The sequence below is a fragment of the Alosa pseudoharengus genome, unplaced genomic scaffold, assembly GCF_046254945.1.
Source record: "Alosa pseudoharengus isolate Yale_2024_CS ecotype anadromous, Long Island Sound unplaced genomic scaffold, YU_APseudo_1.1 YU_APseudo_1.1_scf_7, whole genome shotgun sequence".
Taxonomy (NCBI): Eukaryota; Metazoa; Chordata; class Actinopteri; order Clupeiformes; family Clupeidae; genus Alosa; species Alosa pseudoharengus.
This window is the reverse complement of record NW_027468859.1, coordinates 37,339,537-37,361,168: the sequence shown is the minus strand read 5'-3', so window position 1 is coordinate 37,361,168 and position 21,632 is coordinate 37,339,537. Positions and strand designations below refer to the sequence as shown.

The following is a 21,632-nucleotide window of genomic DNA, read 5'->3' as shown; positions in this document are numbered from 1 at the left end:
AGGCCACCGTGGCCTGTAAACCTCTGATTTTCAAACGGGCTTCACGGCCAATGCAAGGGGCTACGACGGCCATGGCCGTCGTGGCCGCCGTGAAATTCCTACCCTGCTTACAGCACACTGCCCCCCCCCCCCCCCCCCCAAAATACACAGCACATTGTCTCATGACATATTGCACACTGCCCTCTCCCCACATACACAGCACACTATCCCATCTCCCCTGTCATCCCCCCAACACACACACCAAGACCCCTGGCAGTTGGGTTAGCCCCTTGAGCCGTGGATCTGCCCAAGGTTTCTTCCTTGGTAAGGGAGTTTTTCCTTGCCCCTGTTGCTCTTGGGTGCTCCTTGTTGGTGCCCCCCCAATCCCAATCCTCCCCCACCTTTCTTATGCAGCCTTTTTACTCCCCCCCCCCCCCCCCTCATAAATGCACAAATAGGCTGACACCAGACATAATTTCACTGCATTTCTTACATCCAGTAACTACAGTATATGCATGTGACAATAAACTTCCTTGTATCCTTGTAAAAAACGATGATTTTATATTTTATTTTGCTTTTCCACGGACCACTAGTGGTCCGCGGACCACAGTTTGGGAATCAGAATCAGCTTTATTGGCCAGGTTTGTGTAAACAAACAAGGACTTTGTCTCCAGTTAATCTAATGTCCACTTAACATATAAGAATAAAAAGAAAACCCATAAAAAGAGTAAAAGAATAAAAACAGAACAGTATGAATAGAATGAAGGGCAGTAGAATATGGCTATGTTTAATACAGTATATACATTTGCAAATAAATAAATAGACACTATGGGTGGTATAGGGTAATCCAATGTCCCTGTCAAGCTTGCCAAGTCGTTGATACCTCAGCAGACACAGGCAAGATGCAATATACAGTTGAAAAGAGGGTGGGAATAGTGCAATATGTATAGACTGATATTAAATATAAATAGTGCAATGATAATGTATTAATAATAATACTGTAACTGTAAGGTTGAAGTCACCTTAGGTAGATGAGCAGAACAGTGTTGACTGACTTTGTTCAGTGTGAGGGTGGGGGCTGTTTCTGAGTGTTCAACAGAGTGACTGGTTGGGGGAAGAAGCTGTCTTTGTGTCGGCTGGTTTTGGCAAACAGTGCACTGTATCGTCTACCAGAGGGAAGGAGGTTGAACAGTTTGTGACCAGGATGTGAGGGATCATAGAGATTTTTACTACATAACTGCACAGAATACTGTACTCAACCAACACTTTGGTATTTTTAATACTTCTTTGCACCTCTGGTTTGATGTCAACTGCATTTCATTGGCTCTATCTGTACTCTGCTAAATGACAATAAAGTTGAATCTAATCTAATCTAATCTTGAAAGAGTATAACTAACCTTTATGTCAGCCCCCTCCCCTCTGATGTTGTCTTTGTCACTCCAAAGTATGGTGACAAAGACAACATGCATATCCAGGAAACTCTAAATGCTTGATTTCATCAAGATGAATTTATGATTAGTAGTTTGTGAGCAAAATGCCCCCCCCCCGCCAACCCCTGCATAAACTCAAGTCAACCCTACCCTTGTGGTCATGCAACACAGCTGTTAAAAAAATCAACCTGAATTTGTTCTCAATCTTAGCAGTGCATATTTGTGAGCCCTACCTCCACCATTGTGGTCATATAAATACCACAGTAGAGAGACAGTGACCAACTGATTTTCCATGACAGTTACATGAGGGTCAAGTTAACATTGTATCGCCAACTAGGCGGGGCTAAAATAGACTACCAATAAGAGTGAAGGCCGCGTGATACATGCTGCAGAAACAAATCACTTGGCCTACTTTTCCAGGTCTGTAACCACAAATGTCCATACTTTTGGACGGTCTGGAAAAGAGTATTTCATAATTCCATATTTTCCAGTCCTGCACAAGCACCTTGTGGAATACCTGACTATTTGCACTTTAATCAAGCCTTCATATGAACTAAATGATCAAATGCAGAAAAAGATTGTGAACTTGAGCATATGTCTGACTTTGTAACCAAGCTCCATTCACCTTCTTATGCTGGTAATTATGTAAAAAAGCACTGCTGTGCAGTAGCTAGTCTATGTTTTCAAACAACTACAGAAAAAAGTTTATAATATTTTTTTATGAAATTGCTTAAGTTGTACCAGTGATGATTTTTCAAAATATGTTAATTTCTGAAGCCATTTCTTATTTAAAGCTAAAAATCCAAACAATTAGACAGCAGACTCACCCAACCGGCGATATCTTCTTCTGCAAAATATTTTTGAAAATGTTATGATCCTCGTTAAGCCTGCTGGACTACTGTGGGTATATATGCCACTCTGGCCTTTAAGAATGGGGTACGAGGGGGCACTTGCTTTTAGGTTTAGATTCATGACCTTGTTTTGCTATACTAGCAGCTGCGACCATCTGGCCTACTTACACCCTCTTGACACACTTGGCACTAACATGCAGATCTTTTTGATCTGTAGACATTACACAGCAAAGAAAGGAGTATAGCAACTCTAGTGGCTACATGGCTACAAATTAAACAGCAGATTTAGATTTAAGTGACCACATTTTTAGGTAACTCAAGCCATATTATATTATACGTATCATATGTTGAAATTCTAGATGGCAGCACATGAACATGCACATCAACATACCACCAGGGCAACCCCACCCACTTTATTGTAAAACTACACTATGTTAATGACAGCAAGTAAGGCATGTTTTTTTCCATAAAATATTATCTTTTTCTGCTTGATGACATGCTTATAACTGTCCATATAGAAAAAAAAAGAAACTAGAGCAAAGAGCCATTGGGTCTGTTGCAACTGCTGTATTAGACACTCCTGTGATCCTGTGATGAGTGTTTTTCCCAGAACACATTGTCCATTGCAGACAAGACCATTTGACCTACTGTACTTCTGAAATACTGACACACTTCGCACTAACATGCATTTTTTTCAACATTACACAGCAAAGAAAGGGGAACGGGTGTTTAGCCACCGTAGTGGATATAGCACAACTGACAAATTAAACAACAAAGTAAATGACAGCAATTTCAGTCATCTTGCACCATGATAACAGATGGTAGATTCTAGATGGTAGTACATGAATATTCATGTCATCATACCATCAGGGCAATGTCATCATATCCTATCCTCTTCATTGTAAAGCTTATATGTTCATGGTAGCAGTAAAGGCCTATATAACCAAACTAGAGCAAAGAGTCTTTGGAAGATCTGCACTATCGTCCCGGCAGTGTCTAAAAATCAAGAAGTGCATGAGAAGCGAGAACCTAATCGCTGGTTATGCCGGCTAGCTATAAGATGGCTAGTGTTTCCCACAGAATTGAGTTCTATTTGTGATGGTAGGTGATGCATTAACTTGAATGCAACATATTTACAGTGTGGTTATGATGCCACCAACAATTGTTAATGTTTTCTTTAAAGATGCATGCCTTTATTGCTGTTTTCTGTTTTTTTTTTTAGTTTTACTGCAGTCAATGTCTTGCACAGATGCGATAGCAACATCTAAATGTCTAGCTTCCCCAGCCACAGCCTCAGTTCAGCCCAGGTGACATGAATGGCGAGGCATCGTTGCTCACATATCTATGGTTGCTCATATAGCCATCATCATAAAGCCCATGCCATGTCATCATAACATGGCGATACAATTATCATTTCATTATCATCATTGTCGTCTTAACCCATGTTTACTAGAGACAGGCAATGTTATGCAAACATACAATAGCCAAATGCAAACAGGCTACACATAAGCAAATAACTTGATTTGTAGGCTTCCTCTGGCTATTCCACTCCTATGCAAGATAGCAGTGGTCTAAAATTGCTGTTTATAAGCAACACATTAGGCTATTACAATGTATTCTATGATAAAGGGGTGGGGTGGGGGTGTATACGCATAACCGGCACCTATTTATTTGAACTGCATATTTTATAGAAGGAATTAGCAATAAAGATAATAAATTGCCTCCACAATTCTCATGGTGTTGGTGTGAATGGGAAATCCAGTATCACCAGGAAAACAACTCATTCGATAGAAAAGGCATTGCTGACCACAGGAATCACCTGTATGCTAAATTTGAGTGTTCCTTTCATTTGATTTCATCTGGTGAATGTTTCACTTTCTAAATTTTATGTCTCACATAGAACAACAACAAATTATATTTAACACAAGATTTAATCGTGACATGAAGCATGTAACAGCATGGAGTATACTGTAGGGTCTTGTACAGTGCTGTGGTGTAGTTCCCATTTCAAAACCTAACTGAAATGCATGCAAATGAATGCAAAATCAGATGGCCAGAATTTTGCCGCTTGAGTAGTTTTGCACCTTCCATCAAAGGAGTCAAAGAAGTTGTCTTCAACCTCTACAAACTGTATGAACGGCTTTTCCAGGGAGTTTACCTAAAGCTACGTACAGTAGGTACAAATACCTGCTGTCACTGTGGGGCTCGGCACCTGGGCTTCTTTATAGCATCTTTGAGAAGCTGTTCAACTGGAACTATCAAATTCTGAGGTGTCAGAGGTGTCTTCTTGAGTTTTGCTCTTTCCCTCCATAAAGTTTGGCCTTCTAAGCCAAATGCTGGTCTGATGTCACAGCTGTGGTGCAAAGCACCTGTGCTGCTTAAAGGAAAATTTCGGCATTTAGCACTTTGAGTCCCTTTTCTGGTTTGTTTTGGATGAACTAGAGTGGTGGACACCGAAATTTTGACGATTGGTCCTGTCTCGACTTTTCTGACTCGTTTTGAATCGCCTTTGACTAGTCAGAGTGGCTGCCTTGGCATGCTGAAACATGTCCTAAAACAACCCTTAACGTTGATTTTAAAAACTGTGCAACTCACCGAGTTGCCTTGCATAGCGCCACCAATTGGCAAGAGAAGGAATGTGTTTTTTCCACTTCTGTTGGATATCACAATCAGATGCATCAGATTAATCAGATTAGGTGTATATGACATTCAAACATCCCATATGCCTGTCTGGCATAGCGCCACCAGCTGGCCAAAGTCAGAATAGTTTTTGGAATTTATTAACAAAATATTAATTAAATATAATTATTTTGATGATATTCACATGTGTAATTTCCATGCCTAACATAGCACCACCATCTGGCCAACCAAAAAGTGTATCAGAAATGTTCTTTGCTTAAAATGAATGGTTTGAAATTTCTCAGGTTAATATATATTATGATTATGATGGCACCCAATGGGTCTGCCTTGCATTGCGCCCCCACCTGGCCAAGCGAGTACATGTGCCAGAAAATAAAATGCAAAAACAAATAGCACACGCATCAAATATGTACATTTCACAAATGCCCATGTCGGTGCTTTGTTGGATTCCAAAATGTCACGGGTTGCCCGCAGGTGCTCAGGCCCGCCATTGCCGCTTGCGGCTATATTTATTATTATTATTATTATTATTATTAATATAGTAATAGTAGCAGTACTTCACCTATGCTTCGCCCGAATATAGTCCCAAATCAATACCTGCCTAGGAGATCACCTCGTCTTAATCTGCATTGCCATTTGTACTCGTTGTGAAGACGGGAGCCAAAAGAAGTACGTTTTTTTTTGTTGGCTCACTTTTATTCATGACGTATATCTGGCTACAAAGGATTCCATTCACTATAAAACGGTGGCTTGTTCCAAAATAATTCTGTGTATTTACCAATATTAGACAATTAAAGAAACGGTTCATACAGAAAATAAAAGGCTTTTGGGATCTCAAACTTTCAAGACGTGAACTGACTCATGGCCCTTTCATCTACGTTGATGACAGTTTTGACTATTAGAGTGCAAGTTTCACAGCAAAGCGAAAGTGATAAATTGAAGGTAGCCTAGCCTACATCAAGGTGGGGACTCTGTTCTCTGTTGAAGTAAAGGATAATATATTGTTCGCCGGTCATTATCGAAAAATAAGTCCAGACAGGGCGAACAGGACATTGACGCGCAGCGAAGCATGACCGGGCAATAGTTTAAGGGAAAGAAAGGGGAAAATACAGTACATAAAATAGAATAGTTAAAATACATAAATCAGAGAACATAGCAACTTCCTATTACTGGAACACAGCTCCTGTAACAACAAGTTAACCTTCTGCTTCATCATCACACCTCCAGTTAGGCTGTTGCACTTAACTTAGCCATAGACTGCTAACCCAAAAATCCTTGGCCATTAGAGAGGCCATTCGACAGGTTATTAGTACTTTTGCAAACCGTTGTCCGCTTTTGATTATCTATCGGCACACAACCAGCAATCCCTTTTATTAAATTCACAGATTTTAGTCATCTCTGAACTTCAACTACAGTAGTAGTTAGCTATAAATGTAAATACTGTGGAGCGGAAGACAGATTCTGGCTTCCGCTCTGAGGCAACAATCAAACAAGATCAGAGTTCGGGAAAGATGTAGATAATCAAGCTTTTGTTGGTTAGATTATTGACTGACAGTCAGTGCTTAAGTTAAGAGACACACACATAAACACTCAATCAAAGATTCTCAGATTCTCCGTTGTCGTAGAATAGGTACTTGATGAGTCGGCCAGGCAGAGGAAGGCTTGTCATTCTCCTCAGCCTCTGACATCCCACCAGCTGGCGGATCCTCAGTCGGCACAGATGCATCAGGAAGAAGGATGGCTCTGAATGTTTTAAGGACATTTTAAGATCACCTGGCCTCATTCACCAATATCTTTCTAAGAATGTTCTTAAATTTGCTCTTAAGAAGGTCCTAAGAAAACTCTTAAGCATATTCACAAAGGTGCTCTGGGATTCAGCATAAGAACAAAGCTGCGACCAATTCTGAGGTTTAAGAACACCACTGCAAAATGAAAGTAAATTGACACACACATGATCATTGCAACACACAATAGAAGTCAAACTCCAGTAGAACTGACTTGATATCCAATCCGAGTATGCAACATGTACAGCATTTCAAATGCTGTATGGAACAAGCTTTGCGAAACCCAGACACCTTTAGCAGTCACTTTTAGCAGTCACTTTTACATTATATTTTATTGAGCGACACTTGTCGCCTGGACTATAAATTGGCTTTTAATATGGTGTAGTTAATCTCAAATGTATGAAACGGTAAAGTATCTGGAAGGTAACTCATTGTACTCACTTGATTTTTCTTTGATGTACACCCACTCCTTGCTGCTCTCAAGAAGTTCTGTGATTCTAGAACACAGTTTCACAGGACCAGTGTAATCAAGGAGACGGTCAAGTATAGGTCCTGCCCAATAGGTGTAAAGGGGATCTGCTATAATCTCACAGAACTGTACAGAAAGGATAAAACATCAGTTAGGAAGAACTAAAATCCACTTATTCACCCAAATACAATAAACCACTAAAGATATACGCTCACTGCCACTCACAGGTACACCTGTTAAACTGCTCATTAGCACAAATATCTAATTAGCCAATCACATGGCTGCAACTCAATGTATTTAGGCATGTGCTGAAGCCACTTTGAACCTGGCGTAGTTATTGGTACCAGGCAGGCTGGTCTGAGTATTTCAGAAACTCCTGATCTATGTATATATATAAGGGATAATGTATTGTCCGCCGGTATTTATCAGAAAATAAGTCCCGACAGGGAGAACAGAACCCCGACGCGCAGCGGAGGTATGGTACTCATGAGTTGTAGCATCCTATTGCGTGCAGAGGGAATTTGAAAGACAACCGTTTATCCCACCCCTCGGATTGAGCACTGCGAATGGTGAGTTCCCAGACCCTACATCTTGATGTGGGTCTGGGTTGCGAGCACCAGTCGTCATAAATCTGGGAGTGGTCATTCTTCAGCACAGTGTTGACGTCAAAGCCCGCATTGATGAGAATCTCCAAGATATATTGTATAGTCAGATTTGAAAATAACGTGGCAAAAAACTATTGAAGCCTAATTTTTCCTTCTGTTTTTCCTCCCGTAACAAAGGTCTCCAAATCAGTGATTTACACCTATCTGCTCCGCCGTTTACCATACACAAAAACTGGTATTGTGTTTTCTGAATCCTTACATTCAGACATTCAAATGACCCAATATGACATCTCTGCATTGTTAGCCTTCTGGTTGGTAGCTCATGATAATCTTGTTTGTTAAAACCATCTCTTAATGTGATAAAAAAAAAAGTAAAAATTATTTTTAGTTAGTGTATTCATATAATATGTAATTTGCCACCGCTGTAAAGTGCAGGAAAAGCTTAAAAATTAACCTTGAAAGTGCTTAAAAAGTGCTTGAATTTGATCTCTGAATAGGTGTACGAACCCTGAGAAGGCAAAACGCAGTACTAAGGTGTAACTAATAAAGTGTATATAGTTTATAGTATATAAGTATATATACTCTTTTGATTGTGTGAGGGAAATTTGGTCTCTGCATTTATCCCAATCCGTGAATTAGTGAAACACACTCAGCACACAGTGATCGCGCAGTGAGCTGCCTGCATCAACAGCGGCGCTCGGGGAGGGGTTAGGTGCCTTGCTCAAGGGCACTTCAGCCGTTCCTACAGGTCGGGGTTCGAACCGGCAACCCTCCGGTTACAAGTCCGAAGCGCTAACCAGTAGGCCACGACTGCCCACTAAGTGGACAGTGAGTGTACAGTGCTCACCACAATTATTGACTCGCCTGGTATGAGTAAAAAGGGTCATAAAAATCATCTTTTTCATCTTGTCTTTTATGACATTTAATTACAGATGCAAGTGCATGAAGTTTGCTAAATGCTACTGGTATTTTGCTTGTAATCATACTCTAAAGAACTTACTGTAGCTTTTTGCCAATGCTCAAGGTGGTTTGGCCTGCAGAGGATGATTATACTAAAACGAATGTTGCTGCTGTTAACTATGATGTTGTAGGACTGTTCTTTTTTTAAGTTAAATGGTGTTGTGAACTCTTTGGACCGGGACATGAAAAAGTCTTGCCACATTTGACTCCGCCAACCAAGAATGAGTCAGCGTTTGATCTTACAGGAAGACATTCAGCATGTTTTCATGCCGGGAAAAAAACGTTTTGAATCAGTTTATTGCCCAAATTTCGTTTATGTCAATATTCCGTTTAACCTGTTTACAAGAAAGTAGAATGTCACATTTTGAGCATATACCTGTTTACATAGCAATCAACATTATTCCGAATAAGTCAGCGACGCATAGGCTCCCAATGTCACAACGTAAATCTCCGCTGGTGGAATTCTCTCTTTTGGCTGTACAATACAACATTTTCAGGGTCTTCCACCTGTATTTCAATTGTTCAGGCGTCGACAGCCATTTATTGGCTGCATGTAACCGTGCTGAGTGTTAGTTTACTGAACATAAAATGAAGTCATGGTTCTGTCATGGTTGCTTCACCTCACTGTGTGTTCACTGTGTGCTGAGTGTGTTTCACTAATTCACGGGATCAAAAGAGTATATATACTTATACTTCAGTTACTTCATCTAAAACCCCTGTGAAAACCTTTGGGATGAGCAAACCATGAGACTGCACAGCGAAGTGTAGAGCACACATTGTTACCTACACCAGGGTATGAATAGCATCCATTTCTAATTATACACTGTGTAGAGCAAACATTGTTACCTACACCAGGGTATGAATAGCATCCATTTCTAATTATACACTGTGTAGAGCACACATTGTTACCTACACTAGGGTATGAATAGCATCCATTTCTAATTATACACTGGTATAAATATTGATATTCGTACCGGGGTGAAAATAGCCTTTGCCAAAAAAGAAAATACTCATAACCTGTGCAACTTCGCTCTGAGGAATTTCATCAAGGTCCAGCTCATTCCTAGTAGTGAGCCGGCTCTTGATTGGAGGATGTGGGCTGCCTCCATAAACACATGAGAAACAGGCGTTAGCATCACATCCATTGTCCAGCAGGAACTTCAAAATCAGTGTGTGCTTCATACAAAAGAGCAGAGCTCCAGGAAAGGTAGTGGGGAGTGTTGGCACGCAGGCATTCACATTGGCACCATACTCCACCAGCAAAGACACCATCTCTGTATTTCCCTTTCTCACGGCTACCAGAAGAGGGTTGAAAGCATCCAGATTGGGGTCAGCGCCTGCCTCCAGCATCATGGAGGCTGTGTCTATGTTGCTGTTGCGTACAGTGAAGTGGAGGGCTGAGCAGCACCAGTCGTCATAAATCTGGGAGTGGTCATTCTTCAGCACAGAGTTGACATCAAAGCCCGCATTGATGAGAATCTCCAAGATATCCTCTCTGTTATGCTCTGCTGCAAGGTGGAGTGGGCTAATGCCACTCTCTAGCATGATCACTTTGTCCGTATGTGGCATCAATAAGGACACGATTCTGCCCAAAGACAGAATGAAAGTTAAAAACATGATAAACTATGCTGTATTCAGATATGCTGTATGCAGATCAGATAATTAACCATAAACTGCACTGTTGCTAATTTTCAGAAAAATTGTTTGATTTTCAAGTTCCAAATTCAACATTACCAACCTAGCATGTCCATTCTTTGAAGCAATGTGTAGAGGAGTTAGTCCTGCTTTGGTTGTTTTGTTCACATTTGCTCTTTTAGACAGAAGCAGCCTCACCACCTCTTCTTGGCCATTCTTGGATGCTTCAAATAAAGGTGTTGCTCCATCCCTAGCTTGACAGTCAGTATAGGCTCCTTAGAAATGTAAATGAGAAAAGTTGTTATAATACATTTGAAAGGCAATACTGTATTTCACTTATCTATTTGAGAAAAAGCCCGACCAATTTTATCATGGACAGCATGTGCGATCTAAATACTGGTGAAACTAACCATGTTTAATGAGGAGGTTCAATACTTCTGTGCATCCTCCTTGGGCAGCCATGAATAGTGGTTCAATGCCGTAAGTGTTCCTGGCTCTTATGTTTGCTCCAGCTGTCACTAGAAGCTTGCACATGCGAAGACTATTGTGTCGCACCGCTTCATGTAATGGTGTCATTCCTTCTGCGTTGGCATGTGAGACCTTGGCTCCAAACCTCAGAAGAAGCTCCACTATTTCCTCATTTGCATTTTCACAAGCTGGAAAGAGTGGATTTGTTCAGAGATAGATAAGTACAGATTAACAAGTCTTTCTTGGTATAGGACTGATTAGCTTCTCAATATTCCTCTCTAATATAAGGGATACTGTACCTGTGTAGAGAGGTGATTCTCCTACATTGTCGGCTGTATTGGGATCTGCTCCTGCCTCAAGAAGATACTGGACACACAACGGGTTTTTGCCGGCAGCAGCCAACACTAGAGGCGTCTGGCGCTTGTTGGTACGTTTGTCGATTAGTTTAGGAAAGGCTTTAGTTGGTATGGATATAATAGAAACAGAATTATTAATGGCAAGTCAGATAGAACAGTAGACATGGCTGTCTCTCAAACACAAGGAAAGATCCTTCAAAGCTTTTCAAGAAATGTACGTTATCGAATCTCGCCGACACACCGTTCCAATGTTAAGCATCCTTCAAATTCTACCAAGGACTTAGGGGGGAATTCTCCCATATGCGTAATGGTGCATAAGGGTGTGTCAGTAAAAAAAACAACCAACCCAAAAGGACACATGTTACCGCTGCTCATCCAGCTACACTGGCACTGGCTGACACTCAACTGTTTAAAAACAGCACTCACTGATGCACTTATTCCTATTGTACTGTACCGTTTTTAATTGTCCTAAAATTGTTGAGAGAATTGCTTTAAAAACTTAAACTGTTTACCATGTTGTTAGTCGCTTTGGTTAAAAATGCGTCAGCCAAATGTAATGTAATGTAAAAATAACGCGCAACTACGCGCATTTCTTCCCTCGGCTTAAATCTGTCATTTAAGCGTGATAGAGGGAGTTACGCGTTTTGGGAGGAGCAACCCCAAAATCTGGGCGTTTCTTATGTATACAATTCTTGTGCGCATTTTGCCATGGCTTAAGCACCTTTCCAGCTACGCATTCCGGAGGGCTGTATTAAAGGGGTGGTTCAGGATTTTGGACATAGGACCTCATTTCCAAGTAAGCAAGTGTGATATTTATCAGTGGAGACCGTTTTCAACACGTTTCATTCAGTCCTTCTAATTGCAGAGTTCGCAGGTGCTAGGCTAGCGCAAGTCAACGGTATGTGCTAGCCTGCCACTAAAAACAGTCTTACCCACTCCAAAGTACACCCGAGGCAAATAAATTATAACGCCAGACTATCGATGTAAATGTCTGTATTGATAGTGTTATTTCTAACGTTATTCTATCCTTGCATTTCAACGATCGCATTACATTTTGAGGGACTAGTTTCTTAGCAGCGGCGGAATTATACTTCTCCGGTTAGTAGTACTGCGCCGAAAAGTAAACAATAAAGCGCACTCCCTAGTAGTAGCCTTGGTAATAGCAGTCCGCCGCTGAGTTGCAAAATGACTACTAACAACTTCAGGGACCAAAGTATAACTATTGCAACGCGATGCAAGGGTAGTTGTATTTCTTACACTATTCTATCAACACAGACATTTACATCGATTGTCTGGAATTTGCCTCAGGTGTAGTTTAGAGTGGGTAAGACTGTCTTTAGTGGCAGGCTAGCACATACCGTTGACTTGCGCTAGCCTAGCACCTGCGAACTCTGCAATTAGAAGGACTGGATGAAACGTGTTGAAAACGGTCTCCACTGATAAATATCACACTTGCTTACTTGGAAATGAGGTCTTATGTCCAAAATCCTGAACCACCCCTTTAAGGTTGAGCGCCACTACGTTAAAACAGCATATTGCTCGATGTCGGCAGTAGCCTAGGCCTAGTTCTAAATACATGTAGGCTACACAGAACGTTACAAATTAACATTGCATTAATATGCTGATACATGTATAGCTTCATGTTTTCCCCCATACAGTGTCACACGGTGGCATATTTCCCGACATTTCCTTATCCATGAGGCTACATCAAAGATAATGTAGCGTAGCAAGATGGGTCGTCCTAGTTCATGTCTATGAGGGCAAAGTGGAGTTCAGTCAGAGACGGCTCTGGTTCAGTTCCCGCCTGCACAGGGGCGTGTCACTGACGTATGACTTACATTTGAACGCCTCGGTTCCACGCCAGACAAGTCGGAGTACAAAATAAACTTGGTGTACACCTTCATTAATGTTGTTTTCTCCCGACTGGAGGGTTTGGAGATCATGATACCGTGTCCGAAATGTGCATCCATTGCTCAGAAAAATAAGGCTTTGACAAATTCTGGGAAATTCTTGGATTCTGCCATAGACCTCAATGTTAAAAAGAGAGCCCGATCACTGCATAAATGTGCGGGGGCATGTACTGCTACCCTATTTGCATAAATGTCCAGGGACAGGAAATGGCCTCTCATGAAGTATCTTCGTAATCAACCATTTTTGGCTACATTGTTAAATAGTGAAAACCCTGTTAAAATTACCCACTTTGGGTATTGGAGCTTACCGACTGTGCATCTTCAGTTTTAACTTGACGTGAAGTCATAATTCCGGAGCCTACTTCGTTTGAATCTTTTCTTTTCAATTTGACTGAAGTCATCCATACATTTGCAGGTGCCAGTCTACAGCTTCGTTAGCATAGATAAATTGATATTATAAGAAGCAGCTGATATTGCAACTTTCTTTTTCAACCGTGAGTTTCTAAATTATGGATCTACACACCTCAAGCACATCTTGACTCTTTATAAACAAACCTCAAGGCAAAAGTGACATTTTGTGAAGTCAATTTTTTGTAAGGCTATGTGATGACAGACCATTTTACTGTGGGCCTTCGCTATTCAGTTCACCATGCTTACGTTTTCAAAATCAAAGACTGGTTTGTGTTCTTTCTGGATTTATATGGCATTCAGAAGGTCAATGAAAAGTCCATGTTCCACGTTTTCATATCAATAAATTAATGAGTAATAAATCACGCCTCTTTCTTAAGGCCGCCTTGATTTTGAACTTGCAACACAGAGGTGCTTATCTGAAGTGCGTAAAAAAAGCTTACGCGCGATTTACGTGCGAATGGGAGAATTCCCCTCCATAGTCCTTACTTTCACACAATTTTCAAGGATGGCTCTGTGTATCCTCAGCTTGCTTAAAAACACCCATAATCCTGTGCGCACATTTTTGCAGTCCACTGTTTGCAATTTGGGGCTATAGCGTATACCAGGTAAAGCTCTGTAGTGGTTGATCAACAAAAAATACTGTCTCCACTGCTTATTTGGATGGCTCTGTGTATCCTCAGCTTGCTTAAAAACACCCATAATCCTGTGCGCACATTTTTGCAGTCCACTGTTTGCAATTTGGGGCTATAGCATATACCAGGTAAAGCTCTGTAGTGGTTGATCAACAAAAAATACTGTCTCCACTGCTTATTTGATGTTTTTAATGCTGAAAAAGACCCTGGGTCAATTTTTGCCAGAGTTTCCGTTTTTTAGCACTTTAAGGCCCTTTTCTGGTTTGTTTTAGATGAACTAGAGTGGTGGACACCGAATTTTTGACGATTGGTCCTGTCTCGACTTTTCTGACTCGTTTTGAATCGCCTTTGACTTCTCAGGGTGGCTGGCAATGGGCATACTGTAGTAGGCTACTCAAACATGTCCTAAAACAACCCTTAACATTCGTTTTCAAAACTGTGCAACTCACTGAGTGGTTAGTGGTGTTCGTTGATTATTAAAAACAAATATATCGGCGCAATGTATGATTTCAATCCAGTTATTTGCTATAGTGGAACTATTTATTCAGACACCTCACAACCGCGTATAAACTTCCGCTCAATATTTGAACCTGAAGCATAGACAGTGGCGCAGTAATATTAACGTGCAATGAGTCTTCCAACAGAAATCAATGGGATTTTACAAAATGCCAAATAAAACACGACAGAAACTGTATTTCGCGCTACTTGTTTTGGAACATCAACGATCAATGATTTGCAGGCGTCAGGATATCAATATATGCAGGGTTGCCAACTCTCACGCATCTGGCGTGACACTCACGCATTCAGCACCAATCTCAGGCTCTCATGCACACTCAAGAAATGTCACGCCAAATCCATTCTTTTTTTTTTTGCAATCCGTTAATTTTTTGTTGATGACTAGACTAGACCACAGCATTGTTTCTAAATGACAGGATACGAGTTTAAGGCATACATATGTCTAGACAAACAGCAGGTAGATCTAATATCAGTTTACAACGTTCTTAGCGCAGTTTTCTCTGATTGTTGATTCGCTGACTGTTTAATCCGGTCCGCGACACCTTCACGGAACACGCTGCTATTTAGACATGAGGCAGACCGACATAAAGTGTGGCCGCCCATTCTTCTCTAGGAACTACTCGCGAAGTAGCCTCACAGACATCACATGAAATAACTTTTTCTCATCTTTTATAAGGTATAGCCGCTATCTGCTGCGATAAACGGTTCGCGAGAAAATTAACTTTCAAGAAATAATCATATTAGGCTGCGCTCATTTCAATTCATATAGGAGGAATATTTCACAAACTTTTCGTTCCACACATGACAAACCGTAAACCAGAATAAACAGCAGACCTTACCGAACACAAAGGTGTAATGCAATCCCCTGTAGGCTACAATAAGCCGTTCCAGGGTAATCCGGTTTTGAAATGGTAGCAAATTTCTATATGGTCTTCAATTTTGGGCTTTAAGTGTCTTAAAACTGAGCTGTGCTTAAATACCTACATATGTGTAAATATTAAAATCAGAGGATATACTGTACAGCTCATGGCTAAGAGTTTGTCGATGTAGCCATAATGATTTGTTTTCACAAAATGCTAAGCATGGATGTATTTAAGTGTCTTAAAAAAGTGTGCTTATATTGGTCAATGCATAATTTCATAACAGGCCAAATAGAAAATAAATGTTAAATGTTAAATATAGCCTATAATATTAAAATCAGATGATGTAGGATAGTATAGAGTTAGATAAAGTTGGATGGCTCCAGAACTCACACCAGTGGATTGGGTCTTAAAGGAGCCACACCACTTTTATGACACTATAGTCTGTTGACCTTTAGATTTGTTGCTACTGGGCATGAAGGGCAGGCCAATTATGAGTTCTGTCCAACATTGATGGTAGGTTTAGAAAAAAAGTCAGCACATTTTAATCATATTGCAATAATACCAATAACCGTGATCATTTTGGTCGTGATTTTTCATCAAATGTTCATATGTTCTGTATCTCTAGTGGCTGGTAGACTTTGGAATCCACCAGCCACAATGGTAGGTGGAAAAAAATATTTTAGGCTATTTCCATCCCTGATACATATGTACACTCATACACACATTCATAAGTCTCAATCTGTCCATTTCTTTCCACAAAACTCGCCAGAAGTCATCATTTAAGGGGTTATTATGACCGCCGCACAGCGAAGCGGCGGTCATATAGGTTTAGTCAGATTTTTTTTTATGACCGCCGCGCAGCGAAGCGGCGGTCATATAGGTTTAGTCAGATTTTTTTTTTTTTGATTTTTTTTTTTCGCATGCCCAAATTTCTGTCAATGATTCCCAGGACACTGAAAGACCGGGGTACACGAAACTTGGTGGGCATGTAACCCCACATGGATAGCATGGAACCATCGTTTTTCGTTTTGATCTGTAGCCCCCCCACTGGACTGGACCCCCCGAAAGGAGGGTAGGGCAGACACAGTTTTCTGTGAATATCTCGAAAACCGTAGGGTTTAGGAGGACCATTTTTTTTTTTGTATGTTGATCTCAAGGGGCCATGTCAACCCATTCCATAACCACTCATTTCATGTATAGCGCCACCTAGTTAAACACAAAAAAGTAAAAATGAGGTGTTGTAATTGAAGGTATCTGTGACCTAACAAAGTCAAAACTGTACAAAATTGGAAGTGTAGGATCATTATGACACCCTCTGTATGCACGCCAAGTTTCGTGGAATTCCGTTCATGGGGGGCCACACAATAAATTCATTTATGTTACTATACACCAACTGGCCTGTAGGTGGCCGGAGACAGTTTTCTGTGAATATCTCGATAACCGTAGGGCCTAGGAGGTCCACCTTTTTTATGTATGTTGGTCTTAAGGGGGCATGTCAACCCATCCCATTACCACTTATTTTATGTATAGCGCCACCTAGTTAAAAATGAAAAAGCAAAAAATTAGGTGTTTTCATCACAATATCTCTGGCTGACAAGGTCAAAACTGCACGAAATTAAAAGTGTAGGATCATTATGACACCCTCCGAATGCATGCCAAGTTTTGTGTACTTTCGTTCATGGGGGGCCTTACAATAAAATAATTTATGTGTACATTTAGTGACGTACACCAAGAAGGATTCCCGGGACACTGAAAGACCGGGGTACACAAAACTTGGTGGGCATGTACCCCCACATGGATAGCATGGAACATGGAACGTTTTGATCTGTAGCCCCCCCGCTGGACTGGACCCCCCGAAAGGAGGGTAGGGCAGACACAGTTCTCTGTGAATATCTTGAGAACTGTAGGGCCTAGGATGACCATTTTTTTCTGTATGTTTGCCTCCAGGGGTCATGTTAACCCATTTCATGTGCACACATGTGCACAGATACACACACACACACACATACATTCACAGTAATCATACGTATGACATATACTCACACAGTAGACATATGTACGCTTGCATGCACAGGCACATACGCAGGCACAAACACAAGCACGCACGCACACACACACACACACACACACACTCACACACACACACACACACACACACACACACACACACACACACACACACATAACATAAACATAACACAAACAATCAAGAATTTCTCAGAATTATAAACAGGCAAGATGGAGGTGGGGTTGTATAAAATGAATTTTACATGTGAAATCTATGAACTAATCATGTTTTGGTACTTGTTGTCTAGCAGATACCAGTGAGAATTGAGTGTGGATAATGCAATTTAGTGAGACAGTTAGAATCATATAGGCCTTTCAGCGTGATTTCTTTTTGTGGAAAAAATGTGCTGGACTGGGCGGCGGTCATATTTTGTACCGCTCTGCGCTAGTTTTCTACTGAGCTACTACCTTTTTCAGGTGGGCAGGGGGGCCCTTTTCATGTCTGTGCCCAGGGGCCCAGTGGCTCATAATCCTTCCATGCCACGGTGTTAAAACACTGGTCTTGTTTTCAAGTGCAATCAATAATTTAATTGTACATTTTGAAGAAACTTTTCCATTCTATTAGGTTTTTTTTTTTTTTTAAAAAAAACATAAATCAGGGATTATACTGTACATAGCAAAAAAGTCATGGGACAGACATTTTTAAAATTAGGTTTAGGGAAAAATTTAACGCACACGCACTATGACTTCACAAAATCTCACTCCAGCCAAACACCCAAAGTTGGCAACCCTGATATGGGAGACTCCCAAAACTTCGGGAGACTTGGGATGTCTAGCTAGACAGCACTTTGTCGCCAGCACAGAATGTACAACGTACCTTAATGTTGTCATGTTTAGCTGACACAAACTCAAAACAATGACTGTATAGATAAAACGTGCATCTCTCTCCTCCCTCCATTGTTGTTTACGTTTGTGTCACTGCGTGGTTTTACACGTGAGTTGTCCTCATGCTGAAAAGGTTGGCATACTGTAGCCTAGCCTACATGACGTTAATCCCCGAGACAAGAAGAAAGCAAAGAATATATCTTTTTACTAAGGAAAATGACAAAAATAGTAACGCACAGTGATTTAGATAAGTAACTTTAATCTGATTACTGGTTTGTAAATAGTAGTGCGTTAGATTACTCGTTACCGAAAAAAGTGGTCAAAATAGACTAACACTGCCAATGAGTGAGACCAGGCTTGGAATTTCACCATTCTGGTGGCAAGGCCACTTGGCCTTCAATTGGGCATATTTGGTGGAGGGCACAAAGGCCACATGTTAGGGCACCAGGGCCAAAGTTAACTATACAGTAGTAGGCTATAAAAATGATCAAAGTTGTATAGCCTATTCACTGCAGTAGATCTGCATCACTGTATGAAACATTACAAAAACATAAAACATGACATATTACATAGAACTGCAAATCATCTGATCATCTAATATTTACAGATATCGAGGCTATATTTAACATTTATTTTATATTTGGCCTGTTATGACATCATGTATTGAACAATGTAAGCACAGTTCAGCTATAAGAAACTCAAATAGCCTAGATGCATGCTTAGCATTTTGTGATCTACTTTCACAAACTCTTAGTCAGCTGTCCTCTGATTTACCGATATCTGGGCGATATTTGTAACATTTATTTTGTATGTGGCCCGTTATGAAATCATGTGGAACACATTGTAAAACTTAAAGCCCAAATTTGGAGACATCCATGCATGTCGAAATTTACTGCAAATTCAAAACTGGATTACTCTGGAACGGCTAACTGTACAGGGGACTGCTTTACACCTTTGTGTTGAATTATATTATTTACTTTTCTCGCGAACCGTTCACCACAGCAATTCGCGGCTAACATCGTTTAAAAGCTGAGAAAAAGCTCTTTCATGTGATACTTGTGATGTCTGTGTGATGAGTAGGCTACTTCGCGAGTAGTTCAACTGAGAAGAATGGGTGAATTTAGACGCACTTTCTTTCTTGCGCTTTCTCCACTGCGTAAAAGACTAAATTAATTTGCGCTGTGAATATTTTGACAGGCCATAGGCTAAATAAAAATCGCTATTAGTAGGACGCAAAAGCAGAATATTGAAAGAAGGGCACCAAGGCCACCGTGGCCTGTAAACCTCTGATTTTCAATGGGACATCACGGCCAAAGCAAGGGGCAACGACGTGGAATTCCTATCCTATTCCTATCCTGAGTGAGACCAAATTAAGTGTTCGAAATAAAACTTTAGGCTACTGTGTTCTTCTGATAACGTGAGTGGAATGGATTTAATGTGGACACGAACATAAAAAGACGCAGAGTGGCTAAATGATACAGTGCAAGTTTTGCGGTGAAAATGTTCTGCCTTTTAAAATCAGTTGTAGCCTAATCCAAATAGCAGTTAAAACCATCAATTAGACAACAGAATCAGTAGGGTACCAATTTTGCTTCATTGTACCAGGCCTACTGTATGTCAAAAGCAGGCTCGGATGAAGCTGGGAAGGATTAAACACACGGTTTCAACACCGTGGTAATCAACCGTGATAATTATGATATTTCAAAAGAAATTGTTATCATCAACATTTTTATCACGGTTTATCATTATACCAGTAATCGTTACATCCCTAGACAGGACCAATCGTCAAAATTTCGGTGTCCACCACTCTAGTTCATCCAAAACAAACCAGAAAAGGGCCTTAAAGTGCTAAAAACCGGAATTTTCCTTTAAGCTTACACTTTAATGGTTTAGTTACTGCCTGTGCAGTTATAGCAAATTAATTAAAAGTGTATAATTTCTTTTATTGATGTGGGAGTATGAAAGTGCCACATTCATTGTTTTTCAAAAAGAAGTGGGGCAGGAGGTATGAATTTCAATAGCGCACACCTGCAGCTTCCTGCACACTCAATAGTCTGTCCATTGTGTGTTTTTCCGAATGCTAGCAAGAAGCCTTGCCTTGTCTTTGAAAAATCTGATTCGGCAGGACTCTGTTCTACCAATGAAGGAGCTTTGAGGATCCTTGACTTTGAGAAACAGCCTGTATGTCACTGTTGCACATGTACTAACATATTATTTCACTCATACAGAACAAGCATCCCAGAAACTGATCATTGTATATCGCCTCAAAAATGGTCTCTTACTCGTACCTTTTATCAGCACTCTCAAACATTCCTCATAACCATTGTATGCAGCATCATGCAAATGTATCCAGCCGTTTTTGTTTGGTGTACTCAGAGTGTCAGAAGGCTGTTCCTGCAATACTTCAAGGAGTTTTGGTGCATCATTCCTCCAGATGGCTGATTTTACAGCAGACATGTCCCTGTAAGATCAAACATAAATTCTAGTACATCTCACTTTATTTTTTATTTTTTTTAAGGATAGATAGAAGGCTCATAACTATGATACGTCATATAGATATGTAACTTGTTGGGTTTAAGAGTCTGAGTGTCCTAGGACAGTGTTTCCCAAAGTCTGGGTCGCGACCCACGGGTGGGTCGCAGGAGAATTTATTTGGGTCGCCAGCCCAGCACAATTTATGTTGTGTTTTAGGTCTAACTGATACCATTTGTCATTTGATACCAGGAAAGTAAACAGTTTTCTATTAGGATGTAGTTTGTTAACTACCACAGTTACGGTTTTGTCATAAAAGCTCATGAAACTGGCGCATGAAACTGGGGGACAAACGCATCGCAGAGGGGGAGCCAGAGCATGGATATCTACCTCTCAAAATGAAACCGTTCTGTGGGGCGCCTGCCATGACCTGTACCTCGCAGTTGCAAACTGCAAGGGACATGAATCCGCCTATTTGCACGAACATTAACAGATACCAGTTCCTCAACTTTAACGATTAAAATCTAGTGACCGTGCTGTCAACTAAAGGAGACATCCAAATTCAATTTGCATGTAGATAGTTTCGATTGTAGATGCAATCTTTAAAGTTAATAGCAACCTCCTCACATTCTTATTTCTGATTTAAAATGCACAACAGTGCATTATATTAGGCTACAATTTATTTAAATTTTAAATAGACATTTTAAACACTATTTCTCTCGTTTTCTACCTCGCGAACTCCAAAGTAAAGGCGCATTC

The 21,632-nt window shown here is 40.6% G+C and overlaps 1 protein-coding gene across 1 annotated transcript; it reads right to left on the bottom strand.

The window, feature by feature from the left end:
• Positions 1-6,494: 6,494 nt before the first annotated feature.
• LOC143109319 (ankyrin repeat and SOCS box protein 2-like) lies at positions 6,495-20,858 on the bottom strand. Its single transcript, XM_076271973.1, has 7 exons — positions 20,690-20,858; positions 11,121-11,276; positions 10,764-11,009; positions 10,457-10,628; positions 9,736-10,303; positions 7,126-7,279; positions 6,495-6,643 (listed from the first exon to the last, which is right to left on the bottom strand). The coding sequence occupies exons 1-7, from the start codon at positions 20,856-20,858 to the stop codon at positions 6,495-6,497; spliced, it is 1,614 nt and encodes a 537-aa protein (XP_076128088.1).
• Positions 20,859-21,632: the final 774 nt, after the last annotated feature.

Coding starts and splice junctions, on each gene's coding strand:
- LOC143109319 (XM_076271973.1), bottom strand. CDS start 20,858: ATGTCTGCTGTAAAATCAGCCATCTGGAGGAATGATGCACCAAAACTC. Junction 11,010..11,120: donor AGAATCACCTCTCTACACAG/GTACAGTATCCC, acceptor CACTCTTTCCAG/CTTGTGAAAATGCAAATGAG. Junction 10,304..10,456: donor TCAAAGAATGGACATGCTAG/GTTGGTAATGTT, acceptor GTCTTTGGGCAG/AATCGTGTCCTTATTGATGC.